Source organism: Poecile atricapillus, chromosome 18 (assembly GCF_030490865.1).
Source record: "Poecile atricapillus isolate bPoeAtr1 chromosome 18, bPoeAtr1.hap1, whole genome shotgun sequence".
Lineage (NCBI taxonomy): Eukaryota > Metazoa > Chordata > Aves > Passeriformes > Paridae > Poecile > Poecile atricapillus.
The window spans coordinates 4,270,923-4,289,115 of record NC_081266.1 but is presented as its reverse complement, the minus strand read 5'-3'; the positions used below and the strand labels follow the sequence as shown (position 1 = coordinate 4,289,115).

Here is an 18,193-nt window from a genome sequence, read left to right as displayed (position 1 = left end):
TAATAAAATATATAAAATATATAAAATATATAAAATTGTAAAATATATAATTTACATTATATTATTTACATTAATATACTTAATTTAGTAAGAATATATTTACATTATATTATTATATTACATATGAATATGTATGTATCATCATATATTATAAATTAGGCATATTATAGATAATAGATATATTTTATATCTGTTGTTTATATATGATATATTTTATATCTATTATGTATTTATGTGCATATAATAGTATACATTTTATATTATATCATATTATATTATATTATGTTATGCTATATTATATTATATTATATTATATTATATTATATTATATTATATTATATTATATTATATTATATTATATTATATTATATTATATTATATTATATTATATTATGTTATGTTATATTATATTATGTTATGTTATGTTATGTTATATTATAGTATAGTATAGTATAGTATAGTATTATTTATTTTATAAGTAATACAGAAGTAATATAACACTATATAGAAATATATAAGAATATATACCAGAAGAGAAGGGAGGATCTTAGTAAGAACAAGTTATTTCAAGCAATCCCTAGAAGAATGGTATTTGTCTGTGGAATTCATACATTTAAAGGTGCCCAGAACAAACCTAATAAAAGACTTCCCCTTGCTTCTCTTTCAGTTCCTTACCCACCTCGAAACATCTCTGTTCAGATCGTGCCAATCAACAGAAACGACTGGGAAGAGCACAGCGGGAATTTCGCCGAAGAATCCTTCATGGGACCGCCAGAACTCCTCAGGCAAGAGCAGGTCAGCCATCCTTCTGAGAGCCCAGCCGAAATTCCAGCAGCAAACACATCTGCAGCCTGGCTGGATGAGCGCTCCAACAGCTCCGAGGATGAGAGCACCTCGCAGCCAGCCTGGTGGTCCAGCGAGGCCGAGTCATCTGAGGGGGAAGAGGAGTTTGTCCGTGTGCTTTCCAGTGATTATGCAGCCAGTGATGCCAACACCTCTGGCAGACCCACAGCAGAGCCCCCTCCCTTCCTTCCTGTGCAGATGGTGCTGACCTGGCTGCCCCCAAAGCCCCCCACGGCGTTTGATGGTTTCCACATCAATATTGAAAGGGAAGGTAAAGCAGAGCTTTGTTCCCTTCTCATCCTTCTTTTCTGTAATTCCATTGGTGGCTGTCTCCTCTTCAGATCATTAATTATCTAGTATTGTGCTTCAGAGGGCTTTGTTAGATCCCATGTATTTCTCGAGGAGTTTTTGCATTGGGTGGTATCTACTTCTGGCTGGGCAACATAAAAGTAAGAGAGGGGGAGTAAACTGCAGTTTGCAGTTCTCTTTTGTTAAACAAGATTTATACTGTTGTACATATTTCTTCACTGTTTGAATGTAGTCCCTTAAAAGGGATTCCTTTTAACCCCACAGTTGAAACAAGATTAGCATTTCTGATATAAGTAATTTTCTTGGTGGCTGGAATCTTTTAAATTTCAAATAATCCACACTCTTTTTTTCCCCCTCGATTTAGAGAACTCCACAGAATTTTTGACAGTGAGTGAGGACACTCACAAATTTGTGGCTGAACTGAAAGAACCAGGAAAATATAAATTGTCTGTAACAACATTTAGCTCCTCTGGCTCTTGTGAAGTTCGGGGAAGTCAATCAGCAAAAACACTTAGTTTTTACATCAGTAAGTATCCCACCAAAATCCTCTTTTTCTCTGTACATCTGTAATGTATTTTGACCACTGTGGCATTTCTGGCATATGCTGATGGATCACAAGGCTCTGGTCTCTGGAATTCCCTGTGCCAGAGAAGGAAATATAGTGCAAATATGTTAAAACATTGCAACCTGCTTGGATAGGCTTTTGTTGTGCCACCTTGGCAGTCTTAAGAACTGAGTGGAAGTGATGTGACAGATTCATTGTCAGTGTTCAGAAGTGAAACAGTTCAGAGTTTCCCTTTTGCATCTCTCACAGTGAGGATTTAATTCCAAGAATTAACTTGGTGGTTATAGAGAGCCTTGGAAATATTTAACTTCCTTACTGCTGGTGTATGTGCTGTGTTAGGGACGAAGGGCAGTGCAGGCTGAGAGTGTGGGAATTGCACAATTAAACACTGAACTCTGAAATTGCATGGTCTCTGAGAGAACACAGGGCAAATTACAGTAGATGAAGTGGTTCAGCCTGCTAAATTCAAAGGAGGAAAAGTAATTTATTATTTCCCTGTAGAATCCCAGAGTTTCTTAACTGGAGATTGAGTAAAAGACAAAGTAATAATACACTACTGTGTAAACTAATACCATGACTGACAATTAGATCAGCAAGTGAGACAGGTGTTGGTGAATTCAGATCATTATCCTTCTAATGGCTGTGGTCACCTTTGTGCCTTTTTCAGCAAAAGGAAATAGATATACACTACAGAATGCCTATAGAATGAGACAGGGGAATACTTGCAGCACTGCACAATTTTGCATGTGGAAAAACAATGCCTTCCCAAACCATGAATGCTGCAATAAGACATGGTAGCCAAAGCTGGCAGAAAAAAAATCATATTAATAGAAAATGTAGTGAAGTATTTCAGTATCTTATGAATAAAAATTGTGCCTTTAGTAGCTCATAACATTTACAAACACTAAGTATTTAGGCTTGAATTCATCATAATGCTGGACTGCATGTAGCAATTCCACTGCTGCTCCCATTTTTAACAACTTCATAGTTGAAAGAAACAATAATTGGAAAACATCCAGAAAACAGCACATGAGGGAGAGAGTCTCTGCTGCTGTAATTTCACTGTCTTCTGTTTTTTCTTTAGGAATAGTTAGACAGCTTCATTATATGAAAAGCATTAAAGCAGAAAAAGATACATGTAGCATTGCTATTAGTACCAAATATTGTTCCATTTTGCAAGGTGTGATGGATTTTATTTTCATTAAGCAGTGTTTAATGCAGTGTCCTCCATGAAGTGTGGACCTGAGAGAAATGAGGATTTGTTAATCCAAAGAACAGGGGTGTGGATGGCCAGATTAAGGATGAACCTTAATCTCATTGTGGATAAAGTATTAAGGTGTTACAGGAAGGCAACAATATTTTAATTTTACATGTAACACATAAAGAACCTTTGTTTATTTTGTTGGTTTTTTTCAGTTAGTTTTGCAGGCTTTTACAACAAAATGAGGGATCTTAGCAGTTTTCTTATTTATTGTGTTAAAGGCAAGGCCCTTAGTATTTTAGATAGATTTTATCTTTTATTTTGGTAGAATGACAAATTGGAGATATTAACAAATAATACCCTTAGGTTGAAATTGCTTTTCCATTCCTGTTTCTGAGTCTGATCAGGTAGGCTTTTTGTGTGGGGACTACAGCTCTGCATCTTGACATGAGGTATCTCTGCTCCCTTAAATGCCAATTTGAAAGAGTTTCTGAATAGTGAGAGCTACTTGTACATCCTCTGCTTCCAGAGAATAATCTAATGATAAAATTTCTCTTTTTTACCTGCATGGGTGTGGGTCTGAGGCTGTGAATAAATTTTGCCCACTGTGTCAGTCTTATCTTTTCCTTGTATTGCTTGGTTGGTGAATCATCCTGTCAAATTACTGGCTTGTGTTACATATTTTTGTTCCACACAGATAGCTGTCAAATCTTACAGGCTGATCTTAAACCACATTTTTGCTCTGACATTTGTCTCATTTTATCAATAAATGTAAATTACCATTAGAGTTGCACGGAGGAAGAATGTCAAGGAGAGAACAGTCACAAGTATTGTTTAAAAGTGACAAGAAAAACGGGCTATTTTCAGGAAATATGAAATTTTGACCAGGTCTAGCTGAAGTTCTCTTCCAAACTGTTCTTTTATCTATATTTAAAGCTGTGTTCTCAACCAAGTGCTTCAAAAAGTCTGATGAAGAGTGAGATTCTTCACTGTGGTGACCTCTGTGAACTTGATTTTCATGCTTTGAGGCTGTGGTGCGCTTGCAGGGTCTGCTAGCATGTGGAGAGGCAAAAAAATCTGTGTGCTTATCCTTTAATTTTGGTCAATGATCTGTGCATTATTGGCTGTGGGCGCTTTTAAGCATTCCCTTGGAGCAAATCTGCTCCTGCTGGGTGGTTTCTGGTAAGCAGCAGAGAATAGTGCAATCTGAATTTTCAGACAGTCATGTCTCTCTTGTCATGGGCTGTGCTCAGGCTGTGTGCCAGGGGTGCCACCTCTGCTGGCTCCAGGGGTGGACAGCTGCCCATCCAGCCTCCCTCACCAGCCCTAAATAACTCCCTGGAAGAAAGCTCTTGGAACTTGTGTGCCTCCAGTGGGTGGAGTGCCTTGCTCACCTGTGCTTTTGGGCCATGGCCCAGGCCCCACAGGTGAGTGGATAGAGGAGCTCACTGAGAAGCCCCAGCATGTGACAGTGACGGTGCTGAGCTCCACGACTGCCCTGACCTCCTGGACGGCGTCACACGAGAGCAGTGGCAACAGCACCATCGTGTCCGTGCTCTCCCTCACCTGCCAGAAGCAAAAGGAGAGTCAAAGGCTTGAAAAGCACTACTGCACTGAGGTAAGGAGCAGGAGATGGAGCATTTTCCAGTCTGGTAAAAAATCACTCTGCTGTTCAGGATCCTTGTGCCCCAGGGCTTGCTCAGGCTGCAGAGGGCAGTGGCAGCTGCTCCCTTCTGCTGTCCAAAGACTGGCTGGTGCAGAGTGGAGAGGAGAGCACAGCAGTCAGGAGTGAGAATGTGCAATACACCACAGGATGGTTAAAATGGTATTTCTGCTGGTCTGGCTGTGACTTCACCCAGGGGTGTGCTGCGGTGCATCTGTAATAAGAGGAGTGCTCACATGCATCATTACCATCAAAGTAGCACAAATTGTTTCTTAGCCATCCCATGTTTGAATACAGAACCTGAGTGTAAATTTTCTGGAAGTTTTGAGATGATCAGAAGCCAGCTTTTCTTTTCATCCATAGAAAAATGTGTCAGCACTGGGGAACAAACAGCACTTCAGACCAGCCCAGATTTGTATGGACAAGTCCTTCAGTTTATCTTCAGTTTTGTTTTGTGTTTATAATCATCAGGAGTCCTGAACTCCAAAATTTGAGAGTTTTCTGTTACTTGAAACCCTTAGTGAGTGCAACCCCCCATCAGACTGCGCCTATGAGAGCTCAGTGGCACGTGGCTCCAATTAGAAAGAATTGAGCCCCCATCTCAATAACCCCACCAAGATGCTGATACTGCCTTTTTCTGAGCAGGGCTGTGACTTCTGTCTGGCTCCCTAAATGTGTGTGATGGAGGAGTCTGCAAAGGACTGCAGTGCTGCCCTGCTGCACCTTTAACCCACCCATGGGAATGGAGGGGGCTGCTGGCACTCCCTGTAAATCATCTTCAACTTCCTGACCAGCCCTGCAGGCTAATTAACACAGAGAATTTGTGACCCTTAAAATGCCTTTTAAAATTGATCTCTGTAGAAATTCTGAGTTTTAGTTCAAGAAGGGCTGTGAACTTAAATGATTGGAAGTGTCTTGTCGTGGCAATTGGAGAATTGTTTTTCAGAATCAGCTTGTTATCTTATTGTTACTTATATTTCTTAGAAGTGCAGTCATTTAAATGGGAAGCCAAGTATACTCAGTGGTTTTAAACAGAGATCTCAAACATAGGCATTAGTGATTTTCTATAAATACTACAGGAGTCATCTACAAACTCAAAACCAGGTACCTAAAGTTAATCTGTGAATAAACAATATATCTGTAAAAGTAAATGTGTATTTACTGCAAGTAGGTCAAAAGATCTAAATACAGTTCTTTGTTTCTTTCTGTCATTACATACATTTGTATCAAATTTTATCAACTTACAATACCTGGAATTGTTAATAGCTGTTGGATTGACTTCTTCATGATGAGTTGAAAAGAGCAAAATTCAGTGCAGAGTTCTATCCATTTCTAACATGGTGCATGATTTAAAAGTGATTTAGCTTTTCAGAGCAGCTGGTAAAGACAAATTCTGTTCCTCACTAAATCTGTGCTTGGCAATAAACCACCAGTGCAGAGGTGGCTGTGATACAGACTTTGGGAAGGTTGTGAAGAAAATATTAGTAGGAAATACCAGCCTGCAGCTCTAGAAGGCTTTTCCTCAAAGCTGCTCTGTGCATTTGCTGTTTGTGGAGTCTTCAGGAGATGGGCCTCTTCATGTTGTATCCGACCAGGAATGGCTTGGGCAGGAATTCTGCCTCCAGCTCTGACTGAAACCTGGTGTGGTAGAGCAGAAATTTTAACTGTGATGTTTGCAAACTGAAAAGAAAAATCCCAGTGCTGCTTAGGTACAGTTTGTAGTGCTGTGGAGGGGAGGTGACAGAGAATATTTCCCCTCTGATTTCACTGGGGAGTCACTCAGCACATGGAGTCAGAAGACAGCTTCCCCAAAACGCTGCCTTCATCTCACAGGGCTGCAGCAATGACGGATGGAAAGCCTCAGGCTCTCACTGATAACACCTGGTCTAAACTCTGCAGCCTGAATGACACCACCTGCAAGTGAATAATGGAGCCTGAATATTTAAATAACCTTTGGCAGTAGGAGAGAGTGGGTCTGTGGTGAGGTAGCTGACCTTGTGCAGCCAGGCAAGTGCAATTCTCTGAGTCAGATCATTTGTGAAGTCAGTCCTGACCACTTCCACCGTTCTGCCACGTGGGGCTTAATGAATGAAGTTCTTGCTGTCGGTGCCAAAGCGTTTGGATTCATGCCTTTTGTAACTGGAGTCATTCAAGTACAGTCTCATTATTATTTTATTCATCAAGTAAATGCTTCATATCTGATGAGTTCCTCTCCTCCTAGGTGAATTCGAGCAGCAGCCTCATTGAAAACCTTGTTCCTGGTGCCCAGTACCAAGTTGTGGTTTATTTACGGAAGGGACCATTGGTTGGACCTCCTTCTGATCCTGTCACATTTTCCATTGGTAACCCCTGAACCTACTGATTGAAATGCATTTATTTGTTTTTAGAGTTTGTTTTTGGTTCTTTTTTTAAATATGTGTAGTATGTTCATTAAGTCCTGTAGACCATGACTTGATTTTTTCGAGTTTAAGAGATCTCAATGTTCTCTGCTTTGGGACTTGAAAATGAGAAGAACCCTCTGAGACTGACACTAATATTTTCAAGAAAGTGGTTTTATGTCCAACAGGCAGAGCCACTGCCCCCAGAGCTGTAATTTAGGATTCCACCAGGCTCCTATAAAGGATCATTTAGGACAGAATTCAGTAACTTTTCATTTCAGTGTGATTTATTTTGTTAAGACTACCACTTAAGCAAAATGTATGAAGGAGAGAAAGGGAAAAGAGATTCAGTGGACAGTTACATATGCACAGAAATATTCAACCTGTGTCATCCAGCTTCTCCTTTTGACAAAAAGTCTGCTCAGTGGGACAACAGGTGGCTGAAAGTTAGAGATCTTCAGTATTTTTAATGCTGTTTCCTCTCTGTGATGTAGGGAAGAAAGCGAAACAGAAAGATATGCAATCCTGTTAAGATTTTAATTCTTAAATAAAAGTCAGTATGTGGCCTACTGGTTATGGTTCATTCTAGTCAATCTTCTTACATATTTTCATAAATTTGGTCTGAATAAAAATTTGTAAAGTATGCTATATTTCAGGAAAGGAAAAACTAGTAAGTAAATATTTATATGTACTTTAATGTTAGAATTTATATCATTGGGCAGTTTTTACAAATGCTTTTGATCTTCTTTCTCACTGTAATTCAAAAATCTGAAAAATTCCACTTTTACTTGGGAAAGGAAAATAACGTATACCCAAAGTAGGTAAGTTCCTTCATTTTCTCCCCTTTAGTATGGCCTTACAAACATAAAAGTTTCTTACCAAACTGAAAATGGCAGTTTCTAAATAAAACATCTCATAACTTTCTTATTATGAAGGGGCTGGTTTTATGCAGTAAAACAACAGTTGTATGAGTTTTTCATTTCATAACAAATTCTTGATTATGATACTAAAATAACAGAACTGAAAACCAAATTGTTCTGTGAACTTGACAGTGGTGGCTAATGAAGAATGAAGCTCAAATAAAATAAAATGCACATTAAAAAGTATTCTATTCTATCCACATTTTTCCTAAGGCTCATTTTCACTGTGTGAGTGTTAGCAGGTTAGAGAAAGCGAAGCAAAAATGTGATAAATGATTTATAAAGGTAAATGCAATCATGGGCTGATCTGGGTGCTGGCCTGGGTTCTGACCCAGTGTGCAGTAGCTGGGGCTCTGCAACCCTGGCAAATGTTAGCTCTGTGTCCTTATTTAAGTAGCCTCAGTGAAGTCATGAAGAATAATTGCTTTGCAGACCATACAGGTTGCAGAAGTTGACCCTTATGTGACATTCTTCAAATCACTTGACTCTTTCTCAGTGTCACCGTCTGTGAGGCAAGAATAGCAATACATGACAGAACCTTTGGGTTCCCCAGGGAAGGAGGGCTGGAGATGAAAACTTTCCTTTCTTGCAGTGCTCTGGCTTTTTGATGCTTTTGTTTTTGAGCATCTTGAAATATCTCCTAAGCACCCTGATTTTCAAAGTAGAATAGAACCCTCCATTTATGAGAAAGGAAACCGTGTAATTTATCTCAAGCCAAGCGGCCAACACCAAGTGGTCTGTAGCCACTTCTGAAAAAGTAGTTTTAAACTGGAGAACCAATGCTTTAAAAATGTTATTCAACTGCTTGTGACCAGGAAGCTTTGGGGATTAAAGTCATGAAAAAAAAAAAAAAGAAATAGGTAGAACTTGATTAAGAAAAGGTATAATTTTAAAATAAAGTGCAGCTGATAGCACATGCATGTTACTAACCTTAATTTTTGGTTTCTAGTGCCCACTGGAATAAAGGATCTGACACTTTACCCTTTGGGACCTACTGCTGTGGTTCTGAGCTGGAACAGGCCTTTCCTTGGGGTGTTCAGGAAATATGTGGTAGAAATGTTTTACTTCAACCCATCAACGATGACCTCGGAGTGGACGACCTACTATGAAATAGCAGCAACCGTCTCCTTGACTGCCTCTGTGGTAAAGTGACCATTCCTGCCTTGCTTTCCCATGCCTGTGTGGCCCTGGCACCTTGTGGCACTTCTTTTCCCAGCCTTTTCCCCATGAATATGTGAATATATGTATATATATGTATATATACACACACACACACACATATATATATATGTATTTATGCCTTTAAGTCCTGGGCATTTTTTCCCCAGCAAAGCAGAGAAAATGGCCAAGGATGCTGGAGGCATTTTCTGTTCTAAAGTAAAGCACTGCCAGCTGAACCATGCTAAATTTTAAGCAGAGCAATGAGACAGGAGATTAGCCTCTTTTTTTTTTGGTTTTTTTTTGTTATTGTTGCTGTTCAGCAAGTCCAGAGGCAGCTTCAGTTTGTGGGTCAGTCAGTCAAGGCTTTAAAAGTTCCATCATCTCCTCGGGGGGTGCAGTCCAAAGGCTTATCTACATAATTAATATTGATGGTATGGATTTGGGGCTTGCAGGCTGGTCTTGCAGTGTGCCATGTGGAAAGCTTAGCTGTGGTTTTTCTCAAAAAAAACTTCCATGGTTCTGAAGCTGCAAAATCTTAGGCCTGGGTTTTAACCAGGTGAAAGCTGGGCCCTACCAGAACACATTGACACATGTATTTATTTATTCACAGGTGTCTTTGCAGATATAAAGTGAAATTTTCCTCCTCTTTTCCATTATTTCCTGGAGAAGGTGAAAAGATTTTATTCAGACTTTGCTGTAGGGCGAGACAGAAAGCGATTCCAGCGGAAATTAGTTGTTCAGAAAGTTATGAGTATGCAAAAAAGATAGCAATAACTTCTGCTGCTGGTGAGAGCCACAGTGATTTACTGTAATTGATTTGCATAATACCATTTGTGGAGTCATTTTGGCTCCAGCAGCTTTCCTGTAATTGGGTATATGACTATAAATCTAGCACATAAATCTCCAGGGAAATTAAAAACAAAAATAACTTCCCAAACTGGTAATTAATATCTTGTAATCATGACTCAGCACAAATAGATTAATAGCTGAGTGATCTAAGTCATCCAAGAAATAAAGCTATCATGCAGAGTTAATGTGGTTCATTAGGAAAGGAGATGATGTTGTCCCTTACTGTTACAAATCCTGCTCAGGGAAGTCAAGGTGGAATTCCTTTGTCTGGATTTCAATCTGAAGTTCAACAGTGCTGTATCACAGCTGAAGTGAGCTTTCTTCAAGGATGATTGTAAAGACTAATCCTGAATTAGGAAAGGAATGTTTCCCTGTTCTTCTGTTGTGGCATTTAGTGTTCAGGTAGGGACTGGTGAATTTTTGTTTGGGTTCTCTAGTGGTGCTCCAGAATCCCACTGATCCCTATGAGCTGCTAACACCTCTGAGTAGTTTGTTCTGAAGCATCAATGAGAAGAATCAAAAATCAATGTAATCAAAAATCAAGTATTATTTCCTGGAGGGTTAACATTTTATAAGAATCTGTGGAATTGGATTTGTCTTTTCTCTCTGTTTAGTTGCTTCATTCATTTTGTGCTCTGCAACTCACTTGAAAATTGTCAAAGCGATGTTGGTATTTTCAGTATGACACCAGGGGCATGGCAGAAAAAGTCCAAGCATCTTCAAGATTTTGGTGTCAATGTGGATACAACTTCCAAAAATCATGAAAAGAACAGATTGCACTACCTACACTTGAATTGCCTTGTAGTATCTGGAGAAAAAAGGCCACTGCAAACAACAGAGATCTGTGAAAACAGCAATTTCTACATTGTTGAAATTGTTCATTGTTTTCAATTTGCTTTTATTTTGAATTTCAAAAATATCAAGAGGTTTTTCATTTAAACATCAATATCTTAAATGTTCTGTGCTGTCAGTGGAAGAATCAGAATTTTAACTTAAATATTACACACAATACTATAATATAAAACATAATGCTTTTTACACTTCATTTATATCTCATTTATATTTACATATATAATTTATGTCTCATAAGTAATTTATGTTTCATTCTTATTCCATTTATAATAAATGATACTAGAAAGTGAAATACACTTGAAAAATTGGAAAAAAAAATACATCTTTGAAATATCTGAGACAAAAACGTCGCTTCTAATTTATCCTCCAACCCCTTTTAATCAAACTAGAAACACCTGCATTTTCCAGTTAAATATTTTGCCATCATCACACTGGAATTGTGATAGAAGGTTGCTTTGTGTGAAGGATTGTTACCACCCTGGAAATCCTCTGAGGTTCCCGTGGTGGACAGAGCCTGTGACCAGGTGGATGTGGATGAGCAGCAGAGCCATCACAACTCTCTTTGCTCCCCCTACACAGATTTTTTAATAAATTGAAAGGCCAAATTTCAGAGATTTCCACTGAAGGAAGTCATGGGAGCTGAGAAGAATGAGCATGGGCACTAGGTTTATAAATCCTGTTGTGTTTCAGAAGTCCTGCCTCGTGCTGGTGAGTTGTCTCCTGAGCTGCTCTTTGTGTTTTGTCCCTTTACAGAGAATTGCCAACCTGCTGCCTGCTTGGTATTACAATTTCCGGGTCACCATGGTGACCTGGGGGGACCCAGAGCTGAGCTGCTGTGACAGCTCCACCATCAGCTTCATAACAGGTAACCAGCCAGCTGAGAACACTGTGGGAGTGCTCCTGGGGGCAGAAGCACTGAGAAAATCTGTCCTGGGTGCTGTGTTTCACCTACAGATATTTTAAGCTAGGATATTTATAGGCTAAGTGATTTTTTTGGGGTTGTTTTTTTGTTGGTTGGTTGGGTTTTGTGTTTGGGTTTTTTATTATTTTGTTTTTGAGTCTCTGAGGACTGCTTTAAATGAACATATAAATAAAATTTTCCTATGGCAAGCACAGTGCTTGATTGCTCTGTTGCAGTCCTCCATCAGCTGAGTGCATGGCTCCAGTGGTCCTGCTCAACTTTTACCACACCATACATTTGACACATGGAGAAGCTGACATATAAACAAGTAAACCTGAATTCTTGGGTTTCTCAATATTATGAAACACTTTTTCATTTATCTGCAACATTCCCAGGTGTTTTTTTTCCTCCTTTATCACCCTCCTGGTAATCCCCAGGCCAGAGCACGACTTGTGCAGCACCAAGATGAGTGAGCTGATAAACCCACATGGATTTCCCTCTTCCCCCTGGGACCAGCCATGGATTTAACACACTCTGGCATCTCTTGGCAGATTCTTTGGATTTGAATCTTCAACATGTCCAACAGATCAGCCATAGAGGGAGCAGCACAAAAGAGGCCCTGTTAGCACCATGCCATGTGTTCCGAGCATCCAGGATGGTTAGGCCAAAGTCAGAGCTTTCCACTGAATCATTTTGCTTCCAAGTGTCACTGTTTAATTCACCTTGCTGAAGTTTAGGTGCTGGAAAGCAGTAAAAATTCAGTTTTACTGTGAGACACAGTGAAGTATGACTCACTTTTCTTTTCCATCTGTAGGAATCAAATTAGAAGGAAAATCAGGGTATAATGTCCCAGCCACTCACTCCAAAGCAGGCACCAGCCTAGTTCCAGATTTTCTCTTTGGAGAGCTGGACAATGTACCTGAAAAAGTTGCTGAATATGACCCTTTTGTAATGATGATTTTATACAGAGCCTGTGGCCCAGAGAGCCAGGAGAGAAAAGCCATCAGCAGTTAAAGTTGTAGCTCCAGTGAAGTCAACAGAAACCCTCCCATGCTCAGATACCTGATCCCACATCTGCTGACAGATTCTGGCACTTTCCCAGCGTTTCAGAACCTTGTGAAGGGTCTCCAGGGATATTCATTGTCCTTTGGCATCAATCAGCTTTTCTGTAGCACTGTGAAGAAGCAATTTTCCAGCTGGTTGGTTGCTGTATGAGGGGAAAAAATGTCTTTTCCAACTGATTTGGGTACCAGGTTCAGCGTTTTAGAGTGGAAACGTTCCAGTGGGATGCTTCAGTTTTGTATCTCCAGAAACTTGCAGCAGGAATGAGGGAGATTAAGGGTCTCATGAAATATAATCTGTCATCAATACCAGTCTGGATCTCTAAGTGATGACAGGAAAGACTGCTACTGCTCTTAACTGAAAAATGAATCAACTTTTTAACTAGCAGATGCAGACAAAATCACAAATGGATGAACCTCTAAATATCATCCATTTGTGACTGGCAAAACCTCTCTTAGAGAAGGTCATCTGGTCTTTAGTGAAAATATCCAACTGGAATGTTGCATCAGTAGTTAATTTCTCTTATTATCAAGGGTTTATACCCTGTGTTTCTGACCTGAATTTTTCTGGTTTTAATATCGAGTCCAAAATATTTTTTGCACTTTTACTGATTGAAGGGACTGTTCAGGCACTCTCACTTTTAGGTGTTTTTCTGTTAGTTTTTTCCCCCACTTCTGGCTCCCTAGTTTTTACTGTCTTTACTAAAGTACCTAGAAACTGAAAGTGTAATACCAGCCTGCTGAATATTCCTATAGAGGCACAATCAGCTCTCTATTCAAAGCTCTCCTGTTTGTGCATCTAGATGATTGCATTTCCTGCATCATCACACTGGAGGTCTGTGTTGATTTCTATTTTATGGCTCCTAACAGAATTTATCATTTGTTGGCTACATGCTATTTTCCAACAGACCCAACTTCACCCCTGGCACTTTGAAATTCACTTTGTTTGAGCAGGCCCAGCTTAGAGGGCAATATTTCAAAGCTCAGCCCTGTCCAAATCCTGCCCTCCTCTGCCAGTTGCCATTTTAATTGCATGGTTCATCAATGCTGCTTTTACTTTCAGGGTATTGATGAAATTGCTGAATAGCAATGAGGTATTAAAATCACACTGTGATTTTAAGCGAAGAGTCCTCACAAAGAAAGCTGATTTGGTCAAATTGCAAGCACTTACCAATAGATGGTCAGCACTGAATGTGAGCATTAAATGCACTCCTGTCCTCTGATTGCCTTTTTACTTGCAATCTCTTCAGCTTTGCCCAGGAGCTGCAGCCAGGCTAACTTTTGAGGCTTGCCAGCTTGTCATGTTTGCAGGTTTGAAATGTTTGTCCCCAGTAGGTGCTGCCTTTTCATGGCTTTAAGTTACCAAGGGACTGAGAGTTCTTCCTCAACCTCAGCCTCTTGCAGAAGGTTTTATGGAGCACTTGGTCCCTTTCTGCGTCATTTTGCACAACGCCACCTCCCCTGCACAGATTGACAGGAATTAAAACAAACCAACAAAAAAGCCCACCAAAAAGCCCTAAATTTTAAAAATCCTGGAGTGGAGGTTTTGTAGGCTTGACAGTAGCCCATCTGCCAGTTCTGTGTGTAACTGGAGAGCCAGCCTCCACACCTGGAGCATAAACTTGAGCTTCAGAAGCAGAGTAGAAGGCTCAGCTGGGAGTTTGAGGATGCAGCTTGCAGAAGGCTCAGAGCAGACATTTCCTCATGATCCCTCTGTAGCCAGGCTGGGGCTGCACTGAACGGCAGCACTTGGGGTGATGAGATGTAGCTCTCTCCCACAGCAACTGGAGAGGTGTCCCCAGGAGCGTGGGGGAGTTTTGGGGGATCCAAGAGCCTTATGAGGAGCAGCGTTTGTTCTCTCAGCTCCTGCAGCAGCAGTTGCACGCCGTTGTTCTACGCAGGGAGAGATCGTGGTGCTGCCAGCGTTGCTGTGGTGACTAATGGGTTTTTAATGCCACCTGCTGTAAACAGCTGGATTTAAAACAACCATGAGCTCTTTAGACCACCAGCATCTGCTTTTTACAATGAGGATGCTTTTATCTTTGGAGAAGCAAAAGGAATGAGCAAGGCTCCTGGTGCTGATGACAAGCACCACGTGTGCTGCCTGTTGGTCCCATGGGTGGCTTCTGAGCAGGTCAGCAGCAGGGTGTGACTTCCCACAGCCTCTCTGTGCTCCCCAGAACCTTGTGGTGGTCACACCAGCCCTGGCCCCAGTCTCATTTGACATATCCTGGACATTCACTGTTGCGAAAGCATACCATGAATAATAATGAGGTGCAGGGGGAAATCATTATTTGTGTATCAGATTCGTGTCAGTCACGGCCTTAAGCTGTAAGGAATACACAATCCATGCACAGGGATGGACAAGGAACTTTAATTTCTTTTAATTTAAATTACTTTTATTTAATTTATATTTCTTTTAATTTAAAAATTAAACACTGCTTTAAGGATTTTATACTAAATCAGGTTGCTTCTCCTCAACAGCACAAAATGATATTTTCAAGATTAATTTGGGAGAATAGTCTTACTAAACATTTCTAAATGTCCCTAAATTGTCTGTGCATTGCATTTGCTGCCTGCCTTTACTTCAGTAAACCTGTTGTCTAACACTCCTCTCAATGCCAAAGAGGAAGGAGCCTTTGTGAAAGCAGCAGTGACATCTTGTGGCCCCTTCCAAGAGACCCGAGCTCCGAGGCCATCCTGCATTCCCTGTCCCCCCAGCTGTGCTGGCATCCAGGGCTCTGCTCATCTGCCTTGCCACGAGCGCTCTGGACACAGCAGGGCTTTTGAGAGGAAGACCAGGCAGTTCACAGCATTTCCCCAACTCTGCTCCTCAAGAGTTGGCCAAGCACAGAGATTCACACCTTTCCCTGTTGTATCCAGGTTTTCCTACTCATATCTCCAGGGGAAGGCATTGAGATCTTCACTGACCACTGATTGTCACTTCTGGGTCTCTATTCACTATTAATTTAATTTAACTTAATTTAAATTAATTCATTTAACTCTCCTCTGGGGTCCTGCACCTTTGAATTTGGCAGTCAAGGTCAGCTGGCCAGCTGTGCTCCCTCTACAGTTCATGGCACCTCCCAGAGGGAATCCTCATCTTAAACACCCATTTTAGGAGGAGAGGAGTTCCTCTGGAGGTTGCTGTCCTTCTGCAGGTGTCAGCTGATGAGAGATCCAGCCAGGGAAGGTGGCTGAGTCCCAGTCCTTGCCTGGGAGCCCTGTGGATGTGGTGCTGAGGGTCGTGGTTTGGTGGTGGATGTGGTGCTGAGGGTCGTGGTTTGGTGGTGGATGTGGTGCTGAGGGACGTGGTTTGGTGGTGGATGTGGTGCTGAGGATCATGGTTTGGTGGTGGATGTGGTGCTGAGGGACGTGTTTTGGTGGTGGATGTGGTGCTGAGTGTCGTGGTTTGGTGGTGGATGTGGTTTGGTGGTGGATGTGGTGCTGAGGGATGTGGTTTGGTGGTGGATGTGGTGCTGAGGGTCGTGGTTTGGTGGTGGATGTGGTGCTGAGGGATGTGGTTTGGTGGTGGATGTGGTGCTGAGGGTCGTGGTTTGGTGGTGGATGTGGTGCTGAGGGACGTGGTTTGGTGGTGGATGTGGTTTGGTGGTGGATGTGGTGCTGAGGGACGTGGTTTGGTGGTGGATGTGGTTTGGTGGTGGATGTGGTGCTGAGGGTCATGGTTTGGTGGTGGATGTGGTGCTGAGGGACGTGGTTTGGTGGTGGATGTGGTGCTGAGGGATGTGGTTTGGTGGTGGATGTGGTGCTGAGGGTCGTGGTTTGGTGGTGGATGTGGTTTGTTGGTGGATGTGGTGCTGAGGGACGTGGTTTGGTGGTGGATGTGGTTTGGTGGTGGATGTGGTGCTGAGGGTCGTGGTTTGGTGGTGGATGTGGTTTGTTGGTGGATGTGGTGCTGAGGGACGTGGTTTGGTGGTGGATGTGGTTTGGTGGTGGATGTGGTGCTGAGGGACGTGGTTTGGTGGTGGATGTGGTTTGGTGGTGGATGTGGTGCTGAGGGTCGTGGTTTGGTGGTGGATGTGGCACTGCTGGGTTATGGTTGGCCTCACTCCTGAAGGTCCTTTCCAGCCTGAGTGACTCTGTGACACAGTTACTCTGTGTCTGCCAAGGCCCTGCTGGCAGCCCCAGAACATAAAAACCCCTCCTAAGAAACCAACTGGGTCCTAATGGGGCCCTTTTTTCCTCCCTTCCACCCTGGGAACAAAGGTGGTCAGAACTTCTCATGCAAAAATTGCTCTTTGGAAATCTGCAGGGGTTGGACTTTTCCTCCTAGAAATATGCAAGCTCAGTGAAAAGATATTTCTTTTCCTATAGAAAACCTATAAATATAACAATTCATTATTTCTTTTCAGTTCACTAACACAGTGAAGCAACATGTGAGGCTTTTAACTTAAATTTGAATTCAACTAGCAAATGTGACAAAAAGTTATTTCTATCTGCCGTGATTTTTTTTTTTTTTTAACTAAAAGATGGCAAAAAGAAGTGTATTTTTGTTCTGATTATCTCCCAGGTTAAATGATGGTTTTCATATCCTTCAGCTAGTGCTCAAATGCAGTAGCTTTTAATGTTCCTTTCCTGATAGCTTTGTGATATTCTCATGACAGCATCCTTTGGCAAAAGTTTATCACTGGATTTGCTAACCAGCCGTGTTAGACCCTGTCTGTAACACACTTGCCTTCTTCCCTCAGCACCAGTGGCACCCAAAATTACCTCTGTAGAATATTACAACCACCTTTTGTACGTCACCTGGACCTACGGAGGAGATGGGCCCGACCTTTCTCATTCCAGGATGCTGCACTGGATGGTTGTTGCAGAAGGAAAGAAAAAAATCAAGAAGAGTGTAAGTATCAGTGTGGAAAGTGGGTGGTGTCCATTTCTTCAGGTTTTTTGTGAGGTTTTAGGTGGGTTTGTTTTGTTTTTTCTGGGTTTTTGTTCAGTTGGTTTGTTGTCCTGAGTTGATAAGTCAGAAAAATTTTGAAAACTCTGATAACTTTGTATTATTAAGTTCCAGCAAGTTTGGTAGAAATCAGTAAAAGTTATTTCCCAGTGCTAGCATGCACCTCCAAAAACTGGAGCCCTCAAAACAACCAGTGGACAAAGTGTTTCTGTCGTGATCTAGTGAAGGTGTTGATAATTTATGTAATTTTAACGGAGTTTAAAAACTTCTCAGCTTCAGACAGTTTTTAAACTCCTTTAAAATTACATAAATTATCAACATCTTCAATTATTAAGTTCCAGCAAGTTTGGTAGAAGCCACAGAGTATTCTTTTATACAGGTATGGTATTTTCTGTTTATATTTATTAATAAACAGAGCAAACTACTGGCTGAGTTTTTTTCGTTTGTTCAAGTACTGTCACTTCCCATTTTCTGACTTTATCCTCATAAATTCCCTGTTCTTCATTTTATGTTTGAATACGAGCTCCACTAATTGATGGGATGAAGATTTCACCCAGAATGTACTGAGAAAA

The 18,193-nt window shown here is 41.1% G+C and overlaps 1 protein-coding gene across 3 annotated transcripts in view; it reads left to right on the top strand.

Annotated features, from left to right (window-relative positions):
- Positions 1–18,193, top strand: part of PTPRO (protein tyrosine phosphatase receptor type O) — a 146,427-nt gene that overhangs the window by 92,064 nt on the left and 36,170 nt on the right. For 2 of the 3 annotated variants that reach the window (XM_058852877.1, XM_058852879.1), the window contains exons 5-11: positions 668–1,114; positions 1,517–1,678; positions 4,337–4,536; positions 6,803–6,923; positions 8,829–9,022; positions 11,495–11,606; positions 17,413–17,564. In XM_058852877.1, the coding sequence (XP_058708860.1) occupies positions 668–1,114; positions 1,517–1,678; positions 4,337–4,536; positions 6,803–6,923; positions 8,829–9,022; positions 11,495–11,606; positions 17,413–17,564 (1,388 nt within the window). Of the gene's footprint in view, positions 1–667; positions 1,115–1,516; positions 1,679–4,336; positions 4,537–6,802; positions 6,924–8,828; positions 9,023–11,494; positions 11,607–17,412; positions 17,565–18,193 lie in introns of those variants that run through there. The other variant, XM_058852878.1, reaches the window with a different exon arrangement.